Here is a 22760-nt window from a genome sequence, read left to right on the forward strand (position 1 = left end):
TGATCATGGTCTTTGTTTGTCCTGTGGTTTTCACACAATTTGCTTTTATTTGGTAACCCAATATGCTTTTGTTGTTGTTATTAATGTTTGCTTTTATGTAAAGTACATTGAATGACCTCTGTGTATGAAATGCGCTATATAAATAAACTTCACTTGACAATATGTACTGGACTCTTCCGTTCATTCCTGTTGAACAAAATCCAAAAATGGATACCTTTTTAGGTTTTTACGTTTTAGGAAAGATTTTTTTTTAACTTGACTTGACTACACAACAACAATGACTTGCAGCTTGTGTGTCAGAGTTTTCTGAAGTGGTTTGTGTGTTCATGGTAAGGTGATTTTCACATGAAATGTAGTTCTCATTTCTTTCTGAAAGCCTAAATAAATCCAATAATGTTTATTGGGACATGCTTGGTTTTTATCATAGATCCACTGGTCCCCACGGCACACGGCATGCGCCACGTTAAATCCTCTTGTTATAAGGAAGCTGTGAGGGGAATCCTTGTCTTACAAACAAATGCAGGTGTAAGGTAGGCCTATCACTTAATAAAACCCAAATTGTTATGTTACTGACAATCACTGCTGCAGTCGTATGATTTATTTTTTACATATAGCACCTTAGATAGATGCTGTATTTAACAAAACCAACAGTCCAGCTGCTCCAAGACGCTCCAAGACGACGTCCTGTTCTTTATCCACTCAAGGGGCACCGTTTTGGAGATCTCCAAAATTCTCTGTGACGGCTCTGAGATGGTTTATGTGAAGGCGGAAGAGCTGCACAGTTTTTAGTGAGGAGCATTTATGTGTCAGAGAAAATTAAATCAATTTCAAAATATTACATTTACTAGCATTATGTTCATGTTTTGAATACAAATTGGGTTTTGACAATACAATTATTAATTTTTACTCCATTTGGACATATGTTATATAATTCCAAATTAATCACTAAACATCTTTCATGAAAACATCACAAAGTTGTTTTGTGTATTTATGAATATTTTCCATTAAAGCACAGTTGTGTTTAAACAGTGTGACGTTGACCTTAAAGACTCCAGCAGGGTTAGCAGGTCATGTGATTTGGCACAGGGCCACTGAGGAGTCAGACCAAACCCCAAACCCAGGAAAGAGGGGCTCAGTGAATGTGGAGTGGAACGTGTGCAGGTGGGTGAGTGCGTTAGAGGAGACGCTGTAGAAGGACAGAGTGCCTGCTGGCCAGTCCAGGTACACTCCTACTCTGCTGGAGTGGGAGGAGGGGGCAGGTATGGCAGTCTTCTTATTATTGTGCAGGGCAGAATAACTGTTACCAAAGCAACTCAGACTCCAGGACTTGTCATTCCATCCAAACCCACTTTCAGCAATCCCCCCTTTCCTCTGGATGCTTTCGTAAGCCACTGCTATACCAGCCCCGTTGCCACTCCACTCGGCCTCCCAGTAGCAGCGTCCAGACTGACCCTCTCTACACAGCACCTGTTCCCAGTAGTTAAACGTCTCTGGGTGGTCAGGATACGGCTGCCACTCTCTCCAATAGATCGCCTTTCTGTTCCCCTCGGAGAGAGAGAGACGTCTGTGAGCTGTGTTTAGGTCCAGTGTGAGCTCACAGGCATCTGCACAGTAAGAGGAGAGGAGAGAGGAGAGAACATCTTCATCAGAAGGAAAGGACATGTGTAGAATATAAAAAAGGATAAAAAGTCCGCACACCAGTATAGCTCCCTGTGATAATTTATTGAAGCAACGTTTCGAGCAACAAGCTCTTCCTGAGGATCATAGCCAATTGTATGTACTTCTTATTTTTAACCAAAACAATAAAAACACTCACATTTTCTCAGTCCTGGTTTCATCCTGTACTCTCCTCCAAGGTCATATCTTTAGAATGAAAGAAATACAGTTGAAGTCATTTTGTTGTGTTTAACCTTCAGGAGGCTTTCTACTGTAGTCTCTAGAGGACCAAATCTCCCATTGCAGTGAGCATAACTTTGTGTTTCTGTGTATGTTCACAGATTCCAGGCCTAGTGGAATACTGATCTTTTTAGCAACTAAAACTTGTTTATATTACTGTATCCAGTGCTTTAAGTGGAGGAAAAAAGGCGCTGGTACTCATCATTCACATGTATCATTCGGTGTATCGCTATTTCTACCGAGATATCAAATAGGCTATTATTTATTCTTAATTTTACAGTGGCTGAAAGATACAAATACAAATGTATCACAGTGTGTGTATTGCTTAGGCCTATTTACAGTCCTGCAAACTAAAAAAGGTTACATATTTGCAATGTAAATTTATGGATTTAACATGTAAATAAAGCATTCTGGTGTATCCAGAAGAAAATAAAGGGAACAAAATGCCCAAAACAATTGAAAAGACAATTTAGACATTTTCTGTGACGTGGACCGTGAAGGGGTATAGATCTCTGAAGTTTGCCTACAAAGCTGCCATTTCTTTTTGGCCTTTATTAGTATAGGACAGTGAAGAGGTAGACAGGAAACAAGTGGGAGAGAGAGATGGGGGGGGATCGGGATATGACCGCAGGCCGGATTCGAACCTGGGTCCCCGTGTAGCTACACTACAACCTACAGGTTTGGCAATGCTCTTGACGGCATATACAAGGATTAGTGTCAACGAAAACTGACAAGTGTGCACAATGTTGTTTTTGAAAACGAAGAGGGTGAAATGTTCTTACATGAAGATAGCAGGTCATGTGTAAATGCAGCCTAAGTTTGCTGTCTTAACGCACTGAAGATCACAGGAGGCACCCAAAGGCAGAAGACAAAAATGTGTTGTACAAAACATCTGCATTCAGACTTCTTTGTCCCCGTGACAGTATAACTGGTGCGACTATTAAAAAAACCCAATGCAAAATCTCAAAAATTGATTTTTTTTGTAGGCGAACTTCAGGGGTCTATCTAAGGGGATATTATTCATTTTATTTTCAATTGATTTGTGAATACTGACTATCATTTTAATTTCCGTAAAGACAGTTCTGTTGCTTTTTTAGATCGATAAAATGTACAGTGAGTGTAGCACAGAATGCAGTGCTTTTCAAACTCCACTTCAAAGGGTCTGTTTGGAGAAGAAAGGACCACTGAAGAAGCAATGCTTCCGGTTACAAGCTCGAAGCCCTAACTAGTAGAACACGGCTGCACCAACCAGTAGTCCCTTACCTGTAGGCCACGACTGCCCCTCTGTTTGCATGTGATTGGTTTATACTAATTCAACGGTCTCAACTATTTTAGAGTCATAGCTTTTCCCAAACTTCCCAGGAGGGGGAGAAAAGCCTTTACGACATGAACACATCGCTGCCAACCTAGGGGCCTATGTCAGATTAAAATGTACTACGAAACACTCACCTGAATGTCTCTAGTTTACAGCTTGGATCATTCAGTCTGTCTGTGAGCTCTCTGAGACCTGAGTATCCTGGGTGATTGTAGCTGAGATCCAGCTCTTTCAGGTAGGAGGGGTTTGATATGACGAAGGAGGACAAGCATAAACAGCCCTTCTGGGTAATCAAACAACCAGATAGCCTATAAAAACAATATTCGCCCTCATTATTAGTGGAAGAAAGTGCAATCAAAGGTGAATCAAATTCAGTAGGCCTACTGCAAACATTATATAGACAAACAGAAAATGCTGTAATTTTTAGTATTCAAACACATAACAGATATAGGATTTCAGTTCTCAAAACCTTCCTCTGAAACAGCTGACCAGTCAAAAAGCAGACTCCACCTTCCACACCTGTGTTCTGCAAGACTACTATTGCAATTTATTATACGGCTCTTCACAATGCAAGTAGAACGTTTCATTGACTTGAATGGGATTTCCCAGTGTTCTACCGGTCATTATTTTCAACTAGAGGACCTCTTAAAAAATAATGACCACTGTCAATGGTAACAGAGTTTGTGTTTGTAAGACAGGTCTTTAGCATAGCCTAGAAATAGACGCCCCTAGCTAATTTGCTGCTTTGAAATACAACCGTTTATCCCACCCCTCCGATTGAGCCCTGCTATGGTGAGTCCCCAGACCCTACATCTTGATGTGGGTGTCTGGCTCGTCAGGCTAGGTCTTTAGTATCACTCTGCAACAAGTCTGTTGCTTACTGCAATGAAATTCCATTGAAAGCGAAAGTCAGCTAAGACGTTGCCACGCAAGACGCAACACCTGAAACTGTCAAGTTCCATTGGTGAACTATTTCTTTTGTTAATGGAAGCCATGAAACGGTAACCAAGTCATTGCTAAAGGCACATTATGTTAAGTTTATTTTCTTGTTTTGCCATGAAGTAGCTGTATAATAAACGGGATAATGTATAAAACGCTAGTCATTATCAGGAAAATAAGTGCAAAACAAGACGCCCTGTCGGTACTTTTTTCCTGATAATGACCAGCGTTCCAGCCTACATTCCAGCCTACATTATCCCTTGCATGATGGATAGAGTAATGATGCATTTCTTATAGTAGGGAAATCCACCTTGTAACTGACCTCAGTGTCTCCAGTTTGCACTGGGGATCTCTTAGCCCCACCCAGAGCTGTTCCACTCCTTCATCCTGTAAGTCATTGTCACTCATGTCCAGTTCTCTCAAATATGAAGGTGTCTTTTTCAGCACTGATGCCATGCTTTTACAGCTTGATTTGATGAGGTTGCAGTGATTTAGCCTTTTTAGAAAAAAATAAATAACAATAAAAAAAGGAAACAATAATGCTTAAAAGTTTACCAACCAAACCCAAAAACAATCGTTAATGTTAACATTCCGTCCACAATACAGCCTCGGTTTAGCCTGCCTTTGCAGAATAACTGGATGTAGGCTACTGTGTATGTATCATAAGGATATACAGTAGCATAAAAGCTCAGCAATATTCTTCAAGCAAAGCTTAGGTCAGCTTCATGTCTGCTTGTGCACGAGGTAGAAATGCAATTCACCAATATTTTCTTAAGAATTGTCATATATCTTAGGAACTTATTTGTTTTCCCACTTAAGAACTTAGATAAGAATGCCCTGCACCATTCGTACACTAAACACGATCATAGCCTACGGTAGAGTTTTGTTTACAAGTGGCAACCGTTGCTAAGAGGAAAAGTCATGCCTTCAGGCACTCCCGGTTATCTTAACTTTGAAACTAGGCTACAGTAGGTTTGTGGCATACTATACATTCCTTCCTTAATTACCCTTCATTTAAGATGATATTTAAGAGATGTACAAATAGTCTTACATCTTAAATTTTTTACGATACATTTCCTTAAGAAATGTGTATTTTAAAACACACAGTAATAATCTGTAAATGATAAGCCGTGATGTGTGAAAATTGTTATTCAACCTATATGGCTGCAATGCTTAATTGACTGTTACATTAATCACCAACTATGTTGATAATTAATTGGTTGGTGCTATGTTCTATCTATCTATTGTATCTATCTATCTACAGTATAATAACCTGATCATTGGCCAATGCCACATATATGACTTGCACCATAACCACTGACCATAAAATGGGTGGGTAAAATAATATATTACATTACAACTGACCTCAGTGTCTCCAGCTTGCATTGTGGATCTCTTAGTCCTGCACAGAGCAGCTCCACCCCTTCATCCTGCAGGTCATTGCCACGCATGTCCAGTTCTCTCAGATGGGAAGGTGTCCTTTGCACCACTGATGCCAATAGCTGACCACTCACTTTGGAGAGGTTACACCAATTTAGGCTGTTTAAAACGAAGATTACGCATCATTATGTCACAGTTGTACACATAACTGAAACATGTCTATTCAGTCTCATACACGCTGAAATAAGCTGTTGAAATATTGCCATCTCTCTCAGCCAGTACTTCAGAAGGTTTTTTTTTAATCATGGTAATCTGAAATGCCAAGGCTTTACCCACCAAACTCTGCTTGAGACTTTCACTACTGGAAGCATTCTGTGGAGCCCTTCATCTGATCTAAGATATTTCTTCAGATCAAAGTCCTCCAAGTTCTCAGTTGACATCAGTAGCATATAAGCCAGAGCTGAACACTGGGCTGGAGTCAGATTCTTCTCCTCGCCTGCTGAGTTTATGTACCTGTAAGAAATTAGAAACAATCTTAACACAACACAACATTCCCACTACAGTATGTCTGATAATTCAAGAACCAAGAAATGTCAAGAAGTTCAAGAACACGTTAAGACAAGTCAAAGTTAACATTATTTTGCTTTGTATCTCTCAACTTTAAATCATATTTCAGAACAACCATGCATACAGTACAAGAGTAACAATTGCGCATGCTGTGAATAGAATTAGGCCTACTGCTGACTGCTATTCTTTCCACAACTTGATATTTTGAAGTGATCAGTCAGTACCATGAGGATACATAATTCACATTGAGCCTGTTCATGGCATTGAAAGAACATGGCATCGTTTGGCATTATTAATTTGAAAGATGTGCAAAAAGAGATACATGCTGCTGGATGCATTAACCGACAACACCATACGTTTTGATAATTGATTTCTCTGCCTTGATTGATTTATGTTGGTCATGCATTGAAATTCTTTATTAGGCCTACTACAGTATCTGTGGATAGGATTGGTTGGGAAAAAAATATAGCCCACTGATGTTGTCTATATATGGGTTTTGTAGCCTATGTTGTAGAATAAGTGACAATACTTTTGCGTGCCTGATTATTCTCATGCACCTACAGTATATTTTTCCAAACTCAGCACTTGTATAAATGGAAGAGAGTGGAGTATGATCAAATAGTTAGAAGAAAGTACACAATTTTGGGGATGCATTCATGTTATTGTTGCCATTATTTGTCTAGGTAATTATTTATATTAGTTACCTGTTGATTTCATCAACCAGTGTGTTGTCTCCAAGCTCGTTTAAACAGTGGAAGAGGTTGATAGTCCGTTCTGATGAGATGTCTTCCTTGATCTTCTCTTTGATGTATTGGACTGTTTTGTCGATGCTCTTTTCTCTGACATGTAGATGTGGCAGTATAACATCCAGCGGGGAACGAACATTAGGCTCCGACATTGGAGCCAGTCCAACAAGGAAGCGCAGGAAAAGATCCAAATGTCCATTCTGGCTCTGCAGGGCCTTGTCCACAGCGAATCTGTATAGGTCAAACCTGGAGTTCTTGAATAGCCATCTGATCTTTTCCTTCAGTGTCTTATCAAGGGGACAGGTCCAGTGAGTTGTAGTTTTCTTCACGACATAAAGAGCTGCCAAGAATTCCTGTATGCTCAAGTGCACAAAACTGAATATCTTCTCTCCAGTTGTAGCACTTGCCACGTTGAAGATCTGTGTACAAACTCCAGCCCTCAATGCTCCAGAAGCAACATCAATTCTACACTTTGTTAAATCCTTCTCATAGAATATCAGTGTGCCTTTCTCCAGATGTTTGAATGCCAGTTTCCCAAGCTTAATGAGAAAGTGGCCTTTTTCTTCTGCACTCATCTTCTTGTCCAAATATTTGTCGTTCATTCTTTTGATCTGAGAGACACTATATAGTGTGTACATTTCTGTTAAAGTTTTGGCCCCTTCTCCTTTGCTCTCATTCCTCAATATTTCATCTTGCACACTCGTTATGATGTGGCAAAACACTGGTATGTGACACATGATGTGAAGGCTTCTATTCTTTGTGATTTGATCTGTTAGCCTCTTGGACTTTTCTGGACTCCTGATGTTCTTCTGAAAGAACTCGATTATCTGGTCGTCATTGAATCCTCGCACCTCTGTCAACAAGTTGAAGCACTCCTCTGGAATCAGATTGGCTGCTGCTGGTCTTGTTGTAACCCAGACGAGTGCCGAGGGCAGAAGCATGCCTTTAATGAGACTTGTTATGAGAATGTCCGGCGATGTTTCTTTGTCAGGCTCAGAGATCCACTCATTAAAGTCCAGCTGGAATCTGCTCTCATCCAAACCGTCAAAGACAAAGAGAATTTTGCACTCACACAAGCAGAGTGATTCCAGATCTTTGAGACCAGGGTAGAGTAACAGAAGAAGACCCAAAAGGCTGTGCTGTTCTTCTTTCTTCAAGTTCAGCTCTCGAAATAAAAGAACAAAAACAAAGTCTATGTCTTGATTTGACTTTTCCTCAGTCCAGTCCATGACAAACTTTTGCACTGCAACAGTTTTCCCCACACCAGCAATTCCCAAAGTCAAAACTTTTATGGCAGAGTTGGCTGGGAATATGTTTTCCAGCTTGACTTGTTCATCTACAGAGCTTGGTCTTGCCCCAATTTGTCTCATGTCAATTGATGCCACTTCGTGTTCAGCACTGACTCCTCCAGTGCGGCCCTTTACGATGTAAAGATCGGTGTACATGTCTTGTACATTGCACTTTTTAGAATCTTGGTGTACAGTAGAAAACTTGTTTTTGAGATGGATCTGAAGCTTCTGTTTTAGTGATGATTTTGTAACAGTCTGTGCAACATCTGACATCAGAAGACAAATAAAAACAACATTGGTGAGATGAGGAAATAATTGTTGTTTACTGCATATGAAACCTTCATCTTAGAGTAAAGGAGAATTCTGACAATTTTTCACATTGGTCAATGGTCACCGAGTACTGAAAACAACCAGCAGCTACAGTATACACTCTGGGGTCATTTTTGAAATCATCCAGAGTGTACTGTAGCTCTGTGACTACCCAGCAACTCTAGCTGTTGGCTGTTTTTTTGTTTGTTTGTTTTTTTTTCTTGCACCGGCAGTACTCGGATTTCTGGAGTTTTCCTTTGAGACATGATTTTATCTTGTTTATTTGATTGATGAAGGAGAACTTAGTGATGAGTGAATGAGGTTTGCTGTTTATAAAATAAGTCCATTTCATTTACTTAGCTGAGAATGATCCAAAATATGTGACATGGATTGGTATTAAAACAGCCTAGGGTACATAGCGAGGGCTGAGAACCAAAGGGGTGTAAGTGACATTTTGGTCCAAATTGAGTTATACAGTATATATCACCTGGAAGCTCTTGATGAGCTCTTTCTAGCTGACAAAATAATAGAAGTAAAATATTTATCAATACAAAGTTATTGAACAAAATCCAAAGGTCTTTAACTGTGAACATATAGAAGCAGTTAGATTTGTTTGGGCTCTCCTGTAAAGTTGGTGAAATGTCACTTACGCCCCTTTGGTTCTCAACCCTCGATAGGGTTAATAAACTGATTGATGATATGTCACTGGACACAGTTGTCAGAGTGATGAAGGGACATTACCTCCTCCTTGCTGTGGCTCAGGCACTGCTGGGCTCGCTGCTGAACACTGAAGATCCTCCAGCAGAAGAGGGTCATGAGATTTCAGAGCCTCATAAAACTTATCTTGGGCCCCAGCTCCTTTCTTCTCCAGCATGGTGATGAGAACATGGTTCTGTTCTTGGGCGGTTGGTTTGCTCTGCACCTGTTCCCTCTCTAGAGGAGAGAGGACACTGCAACACTCCAGGTAGATCAGAAGAGGTGCAAGGACACCAAGACGCATCTCTAGCTCCCCCTTGTGTTTCCTGAAGAACTCTGGGCCTGATTTAGAAAAAAAATAATGTAAGAAAAAAAAGTATGCAATTTCTTTGATTATGTCCTCTCCATGTATGAGTACAGTCTGAAAGGACTGGTACTGTAGCTTACTCTGTAAATGATCATAGACATTGGACATTGATGAATACATACCCTGCTTTTCTGATGGAAAACTGGCCATAGCTGTGATATTTAAGGCTGTGAAAACACCAGGAATGGTTGTTAGGCCGTGATAAATGATTAGCAAGAAAATGAATGTTGTTAGTACAGTACATAACATCTAAATAACATTATGAGAATAAAATCTCATCATATTTCCATTCTGGCACACACAGCGCTTCGTCCATCTCCACTCTCGGTGGCATATCACAAACGCTTCAGTCAATGCATGGCAAACCATATATCAGAATAAACAGCAGATATTGGGCTACTGAAAGGGCATATAAAGCATTCCCCTGTTCAGAAAGCCGTTCCTGAGTTATTCTCAAGTTTTGAAATTGCCGCAAATTTCTACATGGTATCATGGTAACTTCGGGCTGAAATTTTGTAATGTAATAGCAGTTAATCGCTAGCCTGGTCCTACCATGCTCTTGTACATTCATCATAACATACAGAGAGTCTGGGTCTGCAGTATATTCATAGGTTTTCTCAACACAAAAATGTGCAGGTTCCATTCAGCTAACATCTGAGAACGATGACGTTGAGGTTGTGCGCTAGTTTGAGCATGTTACGTCACGACCAAACGTTAGCAATTGGTTATGGTAGATCTGAGTGGCTCTGGGCAGATCCAGTAGTTTTAAACATCAACAGAGTATCCGCTTTCAAAGTAGTTCACGCTTGGCAATGGAAAGTGGCCAGACTCTCTGTACATAATGAATAATGTATGACATTTTACACACTGCCGAGATAGGCCTACAATATCAGTCCCCGCAGACTGTTGTTATAATTAAAAAAAAAAAATCAGCAATATTGCGAGAGTGACAACTAATGAGGTGTCCCTGTTATTAATTGAAGCTCTTTTCAGGTGTGATTTTTCGGCATGCTCTATGCATTACCTACAACCCGGGGGCTAAGCCCCCCGTCTCTCAATCCTAGTGACGTCCCTGGAAAACACCAAGTCAGCAACATATGGCAAAACAGAGAAGTTTGTCTGAGACTCCAAACTGTTGAGGGATATGTGTGTTGACTCAACACAGCAGTGTATGCTTAATTTCCTCTGAGGAATATGTTGCAGTGCCTCAAATATCCTGCAGGGGATTTTACTTCTTTTCCTATAGATCTCCTTTCAGGGTATTAATTGTCTGGTACACCATAACAGGGGATGGAGTAGGAGATGGAAACAACATTGACAAGTGTGATTTATTTTTGCGGAGAGAATGTGCAGGACTGAGCGGCGGTCATATTTTGTACCGCTTTGCGGTACACCTAGTTATACTGTGTACTAGGCTCACTGCTCTGGTTACAAAGCAGAACAATCCTGCTCAATGTTTGCATATGCGTTAGATGTAGAAATCATTGGACTTCCTCTGTTGAAACAGGGGAAGCAGGCATTCAGAGAGTGACACACACACACACACACACACACACACACACACACACACACACACACACACACACTCACACACTCACACACTCACACACACACACACACACACACACACACACACACACACACACACACCACACACACACAAAGTTGCATTAATGAAATTGTTTAGCGAAAAAGACAAAGACGTGGCAAAGATGTTTGCGTATATTTTTGCACGTTGGCCAAGTTTACTGAAAAATCCCACCGCAGGTATCAGCAGTGCCACGTTCACTATTCTGACAAGTAACTTGGTAAAGTCTAATTACATGAGCATAACTGAGGGAATACATTTCACATTATTGAGATGACAGTAAGCAGGTTACATCAACAATTCTATTTGTCGCAAATGGAGAGTTGCAAAAAAAAAAAACAATTTACATTAGCTTTGCTGGATGCAGTCTCTATGTAAAAGGCAGGCACATACTGTAATCTAGAGGAGCACACAGAGCGGTATGTTACAGACTTGCTGAAATGTGTAAATCATCCAACACAACACAACACAACATCTCTATGAGCCCACACTCATCACCATGTAGGGCGTGGTGGTCCACCTTACCTCAGTGTCCAGACAGAATGTCCCTCCTCAGCTGAGAACAAGGGAGAGCAAATGACTGTGTAAGAGCAGCTTCTTGAAATGGCATTAAATGTGGCGCAAGTCTCTTGTACAGGAAGTGACAGCAGTAGGCGAGGCGTAGAGAAACAGGAAGGCTGTGGTTTTGACTCTACCCAGTTTTGTGTGAGCGTTTTCAACAATACTCTGTGCTGTTACATAAACCCTCTCAGTGTCTATTTCAATCTTCACCAATACACTGCATGTTGTGATGGTTATGTACTGTAGCCTTAAAAGTGCCGATATTGTTATGTTGTTACTGACTTTTATGAGAAGTGATCTCTCATCAATCAGCCGTGACCCAGAGAGAGGCAGATTCTGGGCGGTGTGTGTGTGTGTGTGTGCGCGCGTGCACGCATTCATCCGTGTATGTGTGTGGATTCAGCCACATACCTGTTTCCCTCATTAGCTTCCAGTCCATAACAGAGTTGAACTCATGCATTTTCCCCATATCCAGAGACTAACAAATGTATTTCCAAAAATGGATTCCTACAAGTTTTAGGAAAGTTTTTTTGAACTCTGGAAAAATGACTAATTTCTCATTTTAACGCAAGATGGATTGAGAGGTTTTTTTTGTTTGTTTCATAGTAGGCTACATGAACAAGGACATTCACCTTATTCACACAGCTGCTAACCAAAACAAGACTGTGGGGTAGCCTACACAAACTGTAGGATAGCTGTGTGGTACTGACTCGATTAAATTTATTCTGGACTCTCTATCCGACCACATAAAGACGTGGGGATACTTCGGTTTGGCTTTAGGGACCCTCTACTCACTACCACGTAAGTGTAGTGTTGTTTGGAACAGTAGAAGAGGTATAAAAATAGCGTTTTGTAGCGGCGAAAGACATGCCCGCGTCACTTCCAGGCTAACGAGTTTTGGCTAAAAACGGTGAGCTCAAACTTTCTCAAAATACATCCGAATGACATGATTTTGGTGTCAACTCAACGTATGTACTCCCAATAGTCCGAAAAATTGATCTAAAGTGCATTTCACTCCGGATTATCCCTTAAATGATATAGTCAGTGTACCCCGTAGCCTCCTCTTGGTTTACATATGACCGCTGGCCTGGATGGATAAGGCAAATGGTGTTTTAATACACATCAATCTGAGCTAACCTCTCTTTAGAAGAAGGAAAAGAGTGATGAAGTAAAGTCATGTGATTGCCATGGAGTAGCCAGTCTGTACCAAGTTACTAGACTGGCTAGCGCCACCACTTCTCAATGAGACGTGGTCTGGTAACCAAACGTTCATTTTCTCGTATTTGGAAAAAATGCCCAGATCCGCCCACAGCCCACAGCCGCCTCGGATGTCTATCAAATGCGTCTAGCTCATCATCGTCTCTCCCCCTGTTATGTGATTGGTCCCCTATCTGAGGCAAAAATTAGACCGGTAGTTTCCAGGCTGCCTTAGCAGCGTGAATCAAATTGTGTGTAAGGCAGCATGGGAACACCCAGGCTATCAAGTTACTAAAATGTACCAGACGGTAACATCGACAGAGTAACAAATGTGGATTTTCTGGTTTAGCTGCTGACGTCTTGAGGGCTGGTGATAGCCTACGGAATTTGTGTTAAGAACAATCTGTGCACGGCTGGAAAGCAGCATATCAACTGTAGCCTGTAGTTCATCCTGATGAAAATATGAAGCCACCTTGAAAAACTGAACTGCTGTAAGTAATTTCCCCAAGTATTCAACGTTTTGTACACAGGTCATGTTCTGTTGATTGGTTACTGCTTTTTATTGTCCTGCTATTTATTAGCTTGGACAAAATGTGTGCGTAAACTTGTCTCGTTTTTCGATTGTTTTTTTTTGGAGAGGCTACTTGAACATTTCCAGTTTGTAGACCTAGGTTATAACCTATTGCACATATCAGCATTAGCCAGTAACACTGAAAGACTAAATGCCGTCATATCTGAAGCTGGCTCAACTATGAGTGTGTCTCCCTCTCTCTCTTAGACTGTATTCCCCCCCTCTTTGTTAGACTGTAATGTTATACTATTTTAGTTTTATTTTTTAGGATTTATTTTAGCAATTAACAATAAACTGTATAGGTTGATGCTAAATGCTCAGTGACTTAGTACATGTCATGTTTAGTGCCACACCTATATTATAGTCTACCTTTGGTCTACTTGTCGTGACAGTCAGTCCTCGCTAGACCGCTTCAAGGTGTGTCTGATGCTACTGTGACAGAGTAGTGATGCAATGTGGCCAAGCGAGTTTTGTGACGGAATAAAATAGGCTCGTCCTATTCACCCTAGAATGAGACACACAGAGCCCTGTAGTTGGGCAGCATTACAGTGCACACAAAAGGAGACAAATGTACTTACACTGTACTTTTACTCTATGCACTTTTGATGTACTTTGCTTTTTAAAGAATATTTTGGGGGCTTTATCCTGGACAGTAAAAAGGAAGCAAGCGGGAGAGAGATGAGTTGGGATCAGGAAGTGACCCGGGTCGGACCCGGATGTGGCACTGTAGCTGTAGCCGCCAGATAGGCGTCTGTTAAGATATGTTAATTCATTTGAAATGTTGTATGTTATTGAATTCTGATGTTTTCTCATTTTATTATTGATATCAGGATGTAATTTAGTGTGACATTTCTTAGTACACTGTAGACCCTAGATGATATGTAGTTTAATTAGGTGCATGTCACTGTAAGGAGTTTAATTTTGGTTAAGAACGTGACTTATTAGATGATGTGTGGCATGAGATGTGAGGACTAAGTTCCACGGTTTTTCTGACCGTGTCAGTTGTGGCATTTAGTGTCACATTTGTCACAATAAGGGTCATTCCGTGTCAAACACACTTTCGGACCTCATCGGAACGGATTTTAACGAAACTTGGTATGCTGATTCAGTCATATGAGAAAGCCTCAGAAATGAATTTGCATGTTTCTTGCATCAATATTAAGGGAGATTCAGACTAAGAAAGTTTGCATAAATTGGGGTGGGGACTATACATTTGACTTATTGTATCTCCTTTACTGTAAGTCACACAGAAATGGTTCTTATGTCGTTTGAAAGCTCTTTCCTAGCTCTATCTTTTACATAAATGGCATACAATACCCAAAATGAAAGGTAGCTGAGTTATCAGGGATTATAATATTAAAAATTGAATAGCAAAAAAACCTATATTTTAAATTTCTTCATTTTTTCCCTAAAGCTAGCCTGTACTGTCATTGACATCTCCTGAAAATTTGGTCTGTGGTTTTTGAGGCATTGCAGAGATATTGTGACCTGTGAGGTGGCATCACATAGGTTCCAGTCACTAATGGGCAGCTTTGACATGAAACTATTGCACAACACAGGCGTAACTAATTCAGTTAATTACGTTTTCAGCTATTCTGAATTTGCATTGATTCATTCAGACATAAAACATTATTTTATGCTTGGAATGACCCTTTCTTTATCCATTTTGTGTCAAATCACCTAGTGGCGGAAAGTCTCCAAAAAAATCTGAAAAAAAATCACAGGTGTTTGTAGACTAAACCTATGCATAACTCTTACATATACTGTAAGTGCATGCCAGTAGGGTTCACTGACAGGGCTGTTAGTCTGAAGTCAGAGTGGAGAGGAGGGCCGTTTGAACCGAAAGTTTGAGCTCGGTCTCACACACTGGTATTTTATTGCTTTTGAACAGCATGACTATTTCAGATCAGATCAAGTTACATGTAATTTATACTTTTGTTCTCTTTCTAAATAATAGTATACCTGGCTGGTGATTTCACAACAAATATGATCTGGACACCACAATGACCACAGCTGTGATGGAATCGCTGAGGAACACCCTGGACAACCTCTCAAAGGACGATTTCAAGAGGTTTAAGCACCATCTCCGGGATGCAGGAATCCCATGGGGAAGGCTGGAGGAGGCAGACAGATACGACACCGTGGACTTGATGGTGCAGAGGAACAGCATGGGAGCTGGGGGCGTCATGGTGACCATCTTGCAGAAGATGGCGTTCAACCAGCTGGCCATGGACTTGGAGAAGGATCTGGCAAAATGTAAGTGCATAGCTTACAGTCTATGAAGCAAAAGCTCCCTTTCGTGCATTTGGAAAGAAATCAATGTATTTATTGTTTGTTTCTCTCTTTCCTTCCTCTGTTTACTATCTCATTGGTCATTATTATCTTTTCTTTTGGTCCCTTTCCTTTTGTCCTTCCTTTCATCTCACTACATTTCCCTCTCTTACTCTCTCCTACCATCATCTCTCTTTGCATGTCTTTGTCCGCTCTCTCTCCTGCTTCTTTCGTTCCCTATCCTTCCATCTCTCCGTCTCTTAGTGGGAGGTGAGCAATGTTCTCCAGGTCTGGCTGGAGGAGGTGGAGGGACTAATGTGGATGCTGCAGCATACTCTGGGGGGATGGAGCAAGCTGCAGCCTTTAGTGGAGGAGAAGTGCCACTGATCGTCCCGGAGCATGACGGTGTCCACTCTCATCTTCAGATGGAACAGGTACAGAGCAAAACAACGGCCCAAGAACAGAACCATGTTCTCAGAACCATGCTGGAGAATAAAGGCACCGTGGCCCCAGAGAGGTCTCATGACCCTCCTCTGGTGGAGGATCTTCAGTGTTCAGCAGCGAGCCCAGCAGTGCCTGAGCCACAGCAAGTAGGAGGTAAGGACCTTATATGTCAGCTGCATCACCACTGTGTCCTGTTGTATATCAACTATCAATTTGTTATTATAGTACCAATTCATGCTGCATATTTTGGCCAGTTCTTCTGTCATATCCGGTTGTTACATTTACCAATTACGTAAGGGACAGTAATCCTCATTCAAAAGTCAACATTTTGCAGTTCTCTTTGAAATCGAAATAATTAAAATGGCCTCTTCAGATGAAGGTATCATATGCAATATATAAACAACAAGCATTTCCCAATCTCAGCTTATTACATTTGATTTGTGTTGTCTTCACAAAGATGCTGCAAAGACAGTTATAAAAACATCACTTAAACTGAAGCTTCAGAACCATCTGAGCAAGTTTTCTACTGTACATCAAGATGGTGAAAAGTACAGTGTACAAGACACGTACAGTGAACTTTACATCATAAAGGGCCGCACTGGAGGAGTCAGCAATGAACACGAAGTGGCAACAATTGACATGAGACAGATTGGGGCTAGACCATGCTTTGAAGACGAAAAAGTCAAGCTGGCAAACATATTCACAACCAAGTCTGGAAGAGTTTTGACTTTAGGAATTGCTGGTGTGGGGAAAACTGTTGCTGTGCAGAAGTTTGTAATGGACTGGGTTGAAGAAAAAAACAATCAAGACATAGACTTTATCTTTGTTCTTTTATTTCGAGAGCTGAACTTGAAGAAAGGAGAAAAGCACAGTCTCTTTGATCTTCTTCTGTCATTCTACCCAGACGTCAAAGGTTTGAAAGATTTCCCTGAATTTTTTGAAAGCAAAATTCTCTTCATCTTTGACGGTTTTGATGAAAACACACTCAATCTGGACTTTAAGAAGTGGATCTCTGAACCTGTCAAAGAATCAACAGTGGAAATTCTCATAACAAGTCTAATAAAAGGTATGCTTCTGTCCTCTGCACTCATCTGGGTTACAACCAGACCAGCAGCAGCCAGTCTGATCCCAGAGGAGTGTTTCAACCTGTTGACAGAGGTGCAAGGATTCAATAATGATCAGAAAATGGAGTTCTTTCAGAAGAATATTAAGAAACCAGAAAATGCCAAGAGAATCATTGATTATGTAAAGAATAACAGGAGCATCCACATCATGTGCCACATACCAGTATTCTGCCGTATCATAACGAGTGTGCAAAATGAAATACTGAAAGGCGAAAACACAAATGAACCAACCAAAACTTTGACGGAAATGTATGCACTTTACAGTGTCTCTCAGATAAAAATAATGAATGACAAATACTTTCATGAGAAGATGAGAGCTGAAAAAAAGGGGCAGTTCCTGGTTCTGCTTGGAAAATTCGCTTTCGAGCATCTTGAGCAAGGCAGATTGATATTCTATGAGGAGGACCTGCTAAAGTGTGATATTGATGCAAATGTTGTAACATTGCAGACTGGAGTTTGTACACAGATATTCACCGTTGAGAGTGCAAAAACTGGAGTGAACATGTTTAGCTTCGTGCACCTAAGTGTGCAGGAATTCTTGGCAGCTCTTTATGTTCTTAATGAAAAAGTTCAAAGGAACAGGAACCCCCTAGTCAAGACAATGAAGGAGAAGATCATCTGGCGATTCAACCCGTCCATGTTTGACCTTTTCAGATTTGCTGTAGAAAAGGCCCTGGACAGCAAGAATGGAAAATGGGATCTTTTTGTGCGTTTCCTCTTCGGCCTGGCTCCAATGTTGAAACCTGGAAACCACTCCTCTTTGCATGTGCTGCTGCCACATTTATGCGTCAGTGAAGAGAGCATCCACCAAACAGTTGAATACATCAAAGAGAAGATCAGGAAGAAAGACATCTCATCAGAACGGACCATCAACCTCTTCCACTGTTTGAATGAGCTTGGAGACAAGTCAATGGTTGATCAGATTAACAGGTAATTAATAGATATATTCTGCACTTAATTAAGCCCTGAATGTGGCCTAGGCTATTCAGCCACTTACACTGTATCTCAATCCCTGGCACATTATGAGATATGCTAGCAACAGTACCTGCTTTACATTTGAACCTTCTTGCAAGGCTGCTTCGCATGCTGGCACAGTACTCTGTTAATCATGATCTAGACAATTCATGAATGTTCATATTACCCACAATGTTCATATTATCCACATTAACAATATGTACACTCTTGGAACCATTTAATACCACTGATATTGTTATAAACATTTGCGCTCATTGGATAGACCTAAACAAACAGAGCAATGAAATAGCCTATAGCTCATATATTTTGGTCTTTTTAAGAATGTAATTTAGCAGTCAGTATCTTGTACACCCGATAGCAAAATCTAACACAATGACATATCGTATGTACTGTAGCAGGGTAGACTATTTGGGAAACATTTCCCTTCCTTCATTTTTAAAAATGATTCCTTTAAACTATAGGCTACCACAAACATACAATGACCAGCTGGGGAAGGGTGTCGCAAACCCAACGAGCAAACAGACATTTCAACCAAAAGGGAACAAACATGCAAACATGCTGTTTTACCCTGATGAAAGTGAAACCAGAGTTTTCCCACATGTATCCATGTTGGCCTAAGTTTTCAGAAATAACCATGTGATCTTTTTTTCATGTACATGAAAGGCCAAACTGCATGGAAATAATAGGCACAGCGTTTCTGTTGCAAACAAAATGGTGTGCTCTGCTCTCAGATGACGTCATAGACGATGCAACTCTTGCTCATCCGTCCATCATCGTAAATAGCCTGCCCTGACAATTTGATTGGTCCAAGCTGTAATGTATCTAGCACAGTAGCACCACAACGGAGAAATGCCAGACCAAACTTCCCGACCTCAAATGTTGTGGGTGGGGCTAGAGTTCCATTGGCACCCAAGTTAGCATTAATGTCCACGTCAAATTAAATTAAAATTCAAATTAAAAAGAATAGAAATATGGCAGCGTGCAAAGCACAAAGAGGAGGTGTCTGGGGATATAGTCAGCAATGTTGTACTGTGAAATGTTTTTCCCATTTTACAATACAGCATATTCTGTATGGCTGGTATGTTTATAAACACCTGAATATTAATCTGATGATTCAAAAACGACTTCCCTGGTAAAAACATATAATAACTTTACTTGAAATGTATTTAACATGTTCATGGCTCAACATTTGTATTGCTTCATTGTAGAGAGGGATTTGTTGCGAAATAAAGTTAATTTGTGATGATTGTAGATTTGTCAGAAATAGTATGACGATTGTGTTTGTCTATTCTGTTACCCAGGTACTCAGCAGATGAGGAGAAGATCCTGACTCCAGCCCAGTGTTCAGCTCTGGCTTATATACTGCTGACGTCAACAGAGGACTTGGAGGAGTTTGATCTGAAGAAATACCTGAGATCAGAGGAAGGGCTCCGTCGAATGCTTCCTGTAGTCAAAGTCTCAAGAATAGTTTGGTGGGTATATCCTTGGTATTTCAAATTAGATAGATAGATAGATAGATAGATGAGGGGAGGGAGGGAAGACCCTGTGATGAGATCCAGATCACACTATTCCAACTGCACTCAATTTTCCAGTCCCTGCCCTAGCTGACAATCATTATTAGCAGATGTAGCAACCAACACAGATTCATAGTGGCAACAAAACAATCACACACCGTAACAATCTCCCCCAGTTACTCTCCTCACTGAACATCAGCTCTCAGTTAGGTCTGATCAATCTACAGTACCTGCTGCCATAACACTGTCCAGCACACCCCATACTCACAGGCAATCATTTCTAAAGTGCCCATAGTTGCAGAAACAACCATTCATGGAAGGGCAGAATAATATCAAATGTGTTCATAAAATGTGTTTTCTAAACAGGCTGAATCACTGCAAGCTCTCTCAAACAAGCTGTCAAGTTATGGCACCAGTGCTGCAAAGGACACCATCCCATCTGAGACAACTAGACATGAGTGGCAATGACCTGCAGGATGAAGGAGTGAAGCTGCTCTGTGTGGGACTAAGAGAACCACAATGCAAGCTGGAGACACTGAGGTCAGTTATAAGACATGCAATGCAAAATATTATTTTACCCAACCATTTAGCAAGTATTACATGTGACATTGGCTAATGACTGTGATTCTCTTTGTTTTTTTCTTCCACAAAAATAAATAATTTGTTACATGTTTGAACAGACAGAGACAGACAGACAGACAGACAGTCAGATAGATACAGTAGATAGATAGATAGATAGATAGATACTGTAGATAGATAGATAGATAGATAGATGATTTAATCATCAGCTACAGGTGCGTCAACAGCAAACCAGTGAGTGGATTCAGGGGGACGTGGCCTACGTACATACAACACTGGGGAACAGGGAGGGAGACCCACTCACACACTGTAACAATCTCCCCCCAGTGCCCTTTACTCTCCACACTGAACATCAGCTCTCAGTTAGGTCTGGTCAAGCTACAGTACCTGCTGCCATACCACTGTTCAGCACACAGTCACCCAATACCCACAGCCAATCAGTTGCACACAGTGTAAAAAAGGTTCAAAAGGTGAAATTCAACAACAACTCTTCAGAAATTGTGTGTCAGTTACAAGACATGTAACGCAATATATTATTTTACCCACCCTGAACTGCACTCACATTTTTATTGGCAGCAGACGTAGCAACCAAAACATAGTATTTTTTTTAGCAATGTGACTCTAGATTTGTCCATCCACAATCTGAAATCCTGTTATGTCTTTTCATATGCTATCTGGGTAGGCCTACAGTATATACTGTACATGTTAGCTCTTGTATTCATATGAGAACATGTGCAGTTCATGAAGGAATAAAACATCATTGTCCATGTTAAGAGGAATTTAACTCTTTAGAACTGACCATGAGCCCCTGTGCACAGGACAACATGCTATAGCATTAACATTTTTTGTATTTTTGTGTTTTATTCTTTACACATTCATACAGTCACAAGTTAACATAAGTAGCATAGGGCTGGTTATGAGGATATGAAAGTGCTAAGCAAAAAGGTGCATACAGGTATTCATGGAAGTGCAGAACAGTGTCATATCACACCATCACAACATGATAGGGCTGAATGAGAGGATATGAGAGTGTTATGCAAAAAGATGCATATATGTATATTCATGGAGTGCACAATGGTGTCAAATGTGTGAATCAACTACATTTTCTAAACAGGCTGAATCACTGCAAGCTCACCAAAACAAGCTGTAAAGTCATGGCATCAGTGCTGCAAAGGACACCTTCCTGTCTAAGAGAGCTGGACATGAGTGGCAATGACCTGCAGGATGAAGGAGTGGAGCTGCTCTGTGTGGGACTAAGAGATCCCCAATGCAAGCTAGAGACACTCAGGTCAGTTATAAGGAATGCAATGCAATATATTATTTTACGACCTGATTTTGTTTCAGCAAGAGAAGCCTATGGGTGACACTTTTTTCATCCACAAGCTGAAATCCTCCATCCATTTTGTCTTTACATATAAAAATGACTGAATTTGCATATTTATATATTTTCATATAATGAGGTCAACTCCTGTTTTATAGGCTCTCAGGTTGTATGATCACACATGAGGGCTGTTCTCTCTTGTCCTCTGCCCTCAAATCAAACCCCTCCTACCTGAAACAGCTGGATCTGAGCTACAATCACCCTGAAGACTCAGGTGTCAGCGAGCTCACAGACAGATTGAATGATCCCAGCTGTAAACTAGAGACTTTGGGGTGAGTGGTTGATGTTTAACATTTTAATCTTAGATGACACACATCCAAAAAATGAGTGTAGTGGTGGTTCTTGGGACACTGACAGTTGCTGACGGCAAGGCTCGGGGGATGGGAATGGAGATTTATTATGAAGGTAAAAGTAATTTCCCTAAGAGCACCATCTTACCCTGGACCATTAATGGAGATACATGTTCTTACTGTATGTTTCCCAGCTGAATTTACTGATAAGGACATTGATTTACTGACATGCATACGCTATGACAACTGTGTTTGACAACTGAGTTTCTAAGTCAGTGTTTGGAAGGCAGTCTCATATTTTTGGATGACTAGATTCACTTTATTAATCCCCAAAGGGCAACTAATTTGCTACCATGGGACCGCATACAGCAACAGGGCAGCAGCAAGACAAAGACAATACGATGTACAACATACATATACTGTACAATGAATACTTATAATACGCCAGGCATAGACACTGAAAGAGTGCAATAGTCACCACATCACTGATATGGTGAGGAAAGTGTTGGTCCAAAATGCAATGTTCAAAAACCAACCATGTTAACCCTTGCAAAGTGCCATGATGCTACAGCAATCTGTCAATACAGCAGTAAAAGTGGCTAAAATAATACAGTGTCAGAATAATGACAATACAATGAATGCTGACTGCTCAAAGACAGAGACAGTCAGGTGCTACACAGCAGCATTAGTCAGCCGTTCTTATTGCCGATCTGATTGACGACCTCCTAAATCTTTCTGTGGAACATCTGGGTAACAGGAGC

The 22760-nt window shown here is 40.8% G+C and overlaps 2 protein-coding genes across 3 annotated transcripts in view; one reads left to right on the forward strand and one right to left on the reverse strand.

Annotated features, from left to right (window-relative positions):
- Nucleotides 1–12: 12 nt before the first annotated feature.
- LOC134086292 (NLR family CARD domain-containing protein 3-like) lies at nucleotides 13–11687 on the reverse strand. Of its 2 annotated transcripts, none has more exons than XM_062540017.1 (10): nucleotides 11618–11687; nucleotides 9627–9671; nucleotides 9183–9479; nucleotides 6802–8398; nucleotides 5867–6043; nucleotides 5516–5689; nucleotides 4473–4646; nucleotides 3346–3519; nucleotides 1817–1863; nucleotides 13–1604 (listed from the first exon to the last, which is right to left on the reverse strand). In XM_062540017.1, the coding sequence occupies exons 2-10, from the start codon at nucleotides 9652–9654 to the stop codon at nucleotides 1069–1071; spliced, it is 3204 nt and encodes a 1067-aa protein (XP_062396001.1). In that variant the 5' UTR covers nucleotides 9655–9671; nucleotides 11618–11687; the 3' UTR covers nucleotides 13–1068. The 2 variants fall into 2 exon arrangements, with proteins under 2 accessions (XP_062396001.1, XP_062396000.1); XM_062540016.1 differs by having other exon boundaries at nucleotides 4461–4646.
- Nucleotides 11688–13273: 1586 nt separating this feature from the next.
- LOC134086228 (NACHT, LRR and PYD domains-containing protein 12-like) overlaps nucleotides 13274–22760 on the forward strand; it is a gene marked incomplete in the record, with an annotated part of 983201 nt that continues 973714 nt past the window's right edge. The window contains 8 exon segments of the mRNA XM_062540011.1: nucleotides 13274–13341; nucleotides 15379–15677; nucleotides 15957–16289; nucleotides 16594–18190; nucleotides 19537–19707; nucleotides 20116–20289; nucleotides 21443–21616; nucleotides 21808–21946. Of these exon segments, the coding sequence (XP_062395995.1) occupies nucleotides 15425–15677; nucleotides 15957–16289; nucleotides 16594–18190; nucleotides 19537–19707; nucleotides 20116–20289; nucleotides 21443–21616; nucleotides 21808–21946 (2841 nt within the window).

The sequence above is a fragment of the Sardina pilchardus genome, chromosome 1 (genome assembly GCF_963854185.1).
Source record: "Sardina pilchardus chromosome 1, fSarPil1.1, whole genome shotgun sequence".
Classification (NCBI taxonomy): Eukaryota; Metazoa; Chordata; class Actinopteri; order Clupeiformes; family Clupeidae; genus Sardina; species Sardina pilchardus.

Bases quoted from the DNA above. Each gene is read 5' to 3' on its own strand.
- LOC134086292 (XM_062540016.1), bottom strand. From the start codon at position 9,654: ATGGCCAGTTTTCCATCAGAAAAGCAGG. The intron at 9,480-9,626 runs GTATGTATTCAT...TTTCTAAATCAG, and splicing joins TTTTCCATCAGAAAAGCAGG to GCCCAGAGTTCTTCAGGAAA. The intron at 3,520-4,460 runs GTGGATTTCCCT...TTGTTTTTATAG, and splicing joins ACACTGAGGTCAGTTACAAG to GCTATCTGGTTGTTTGATTA.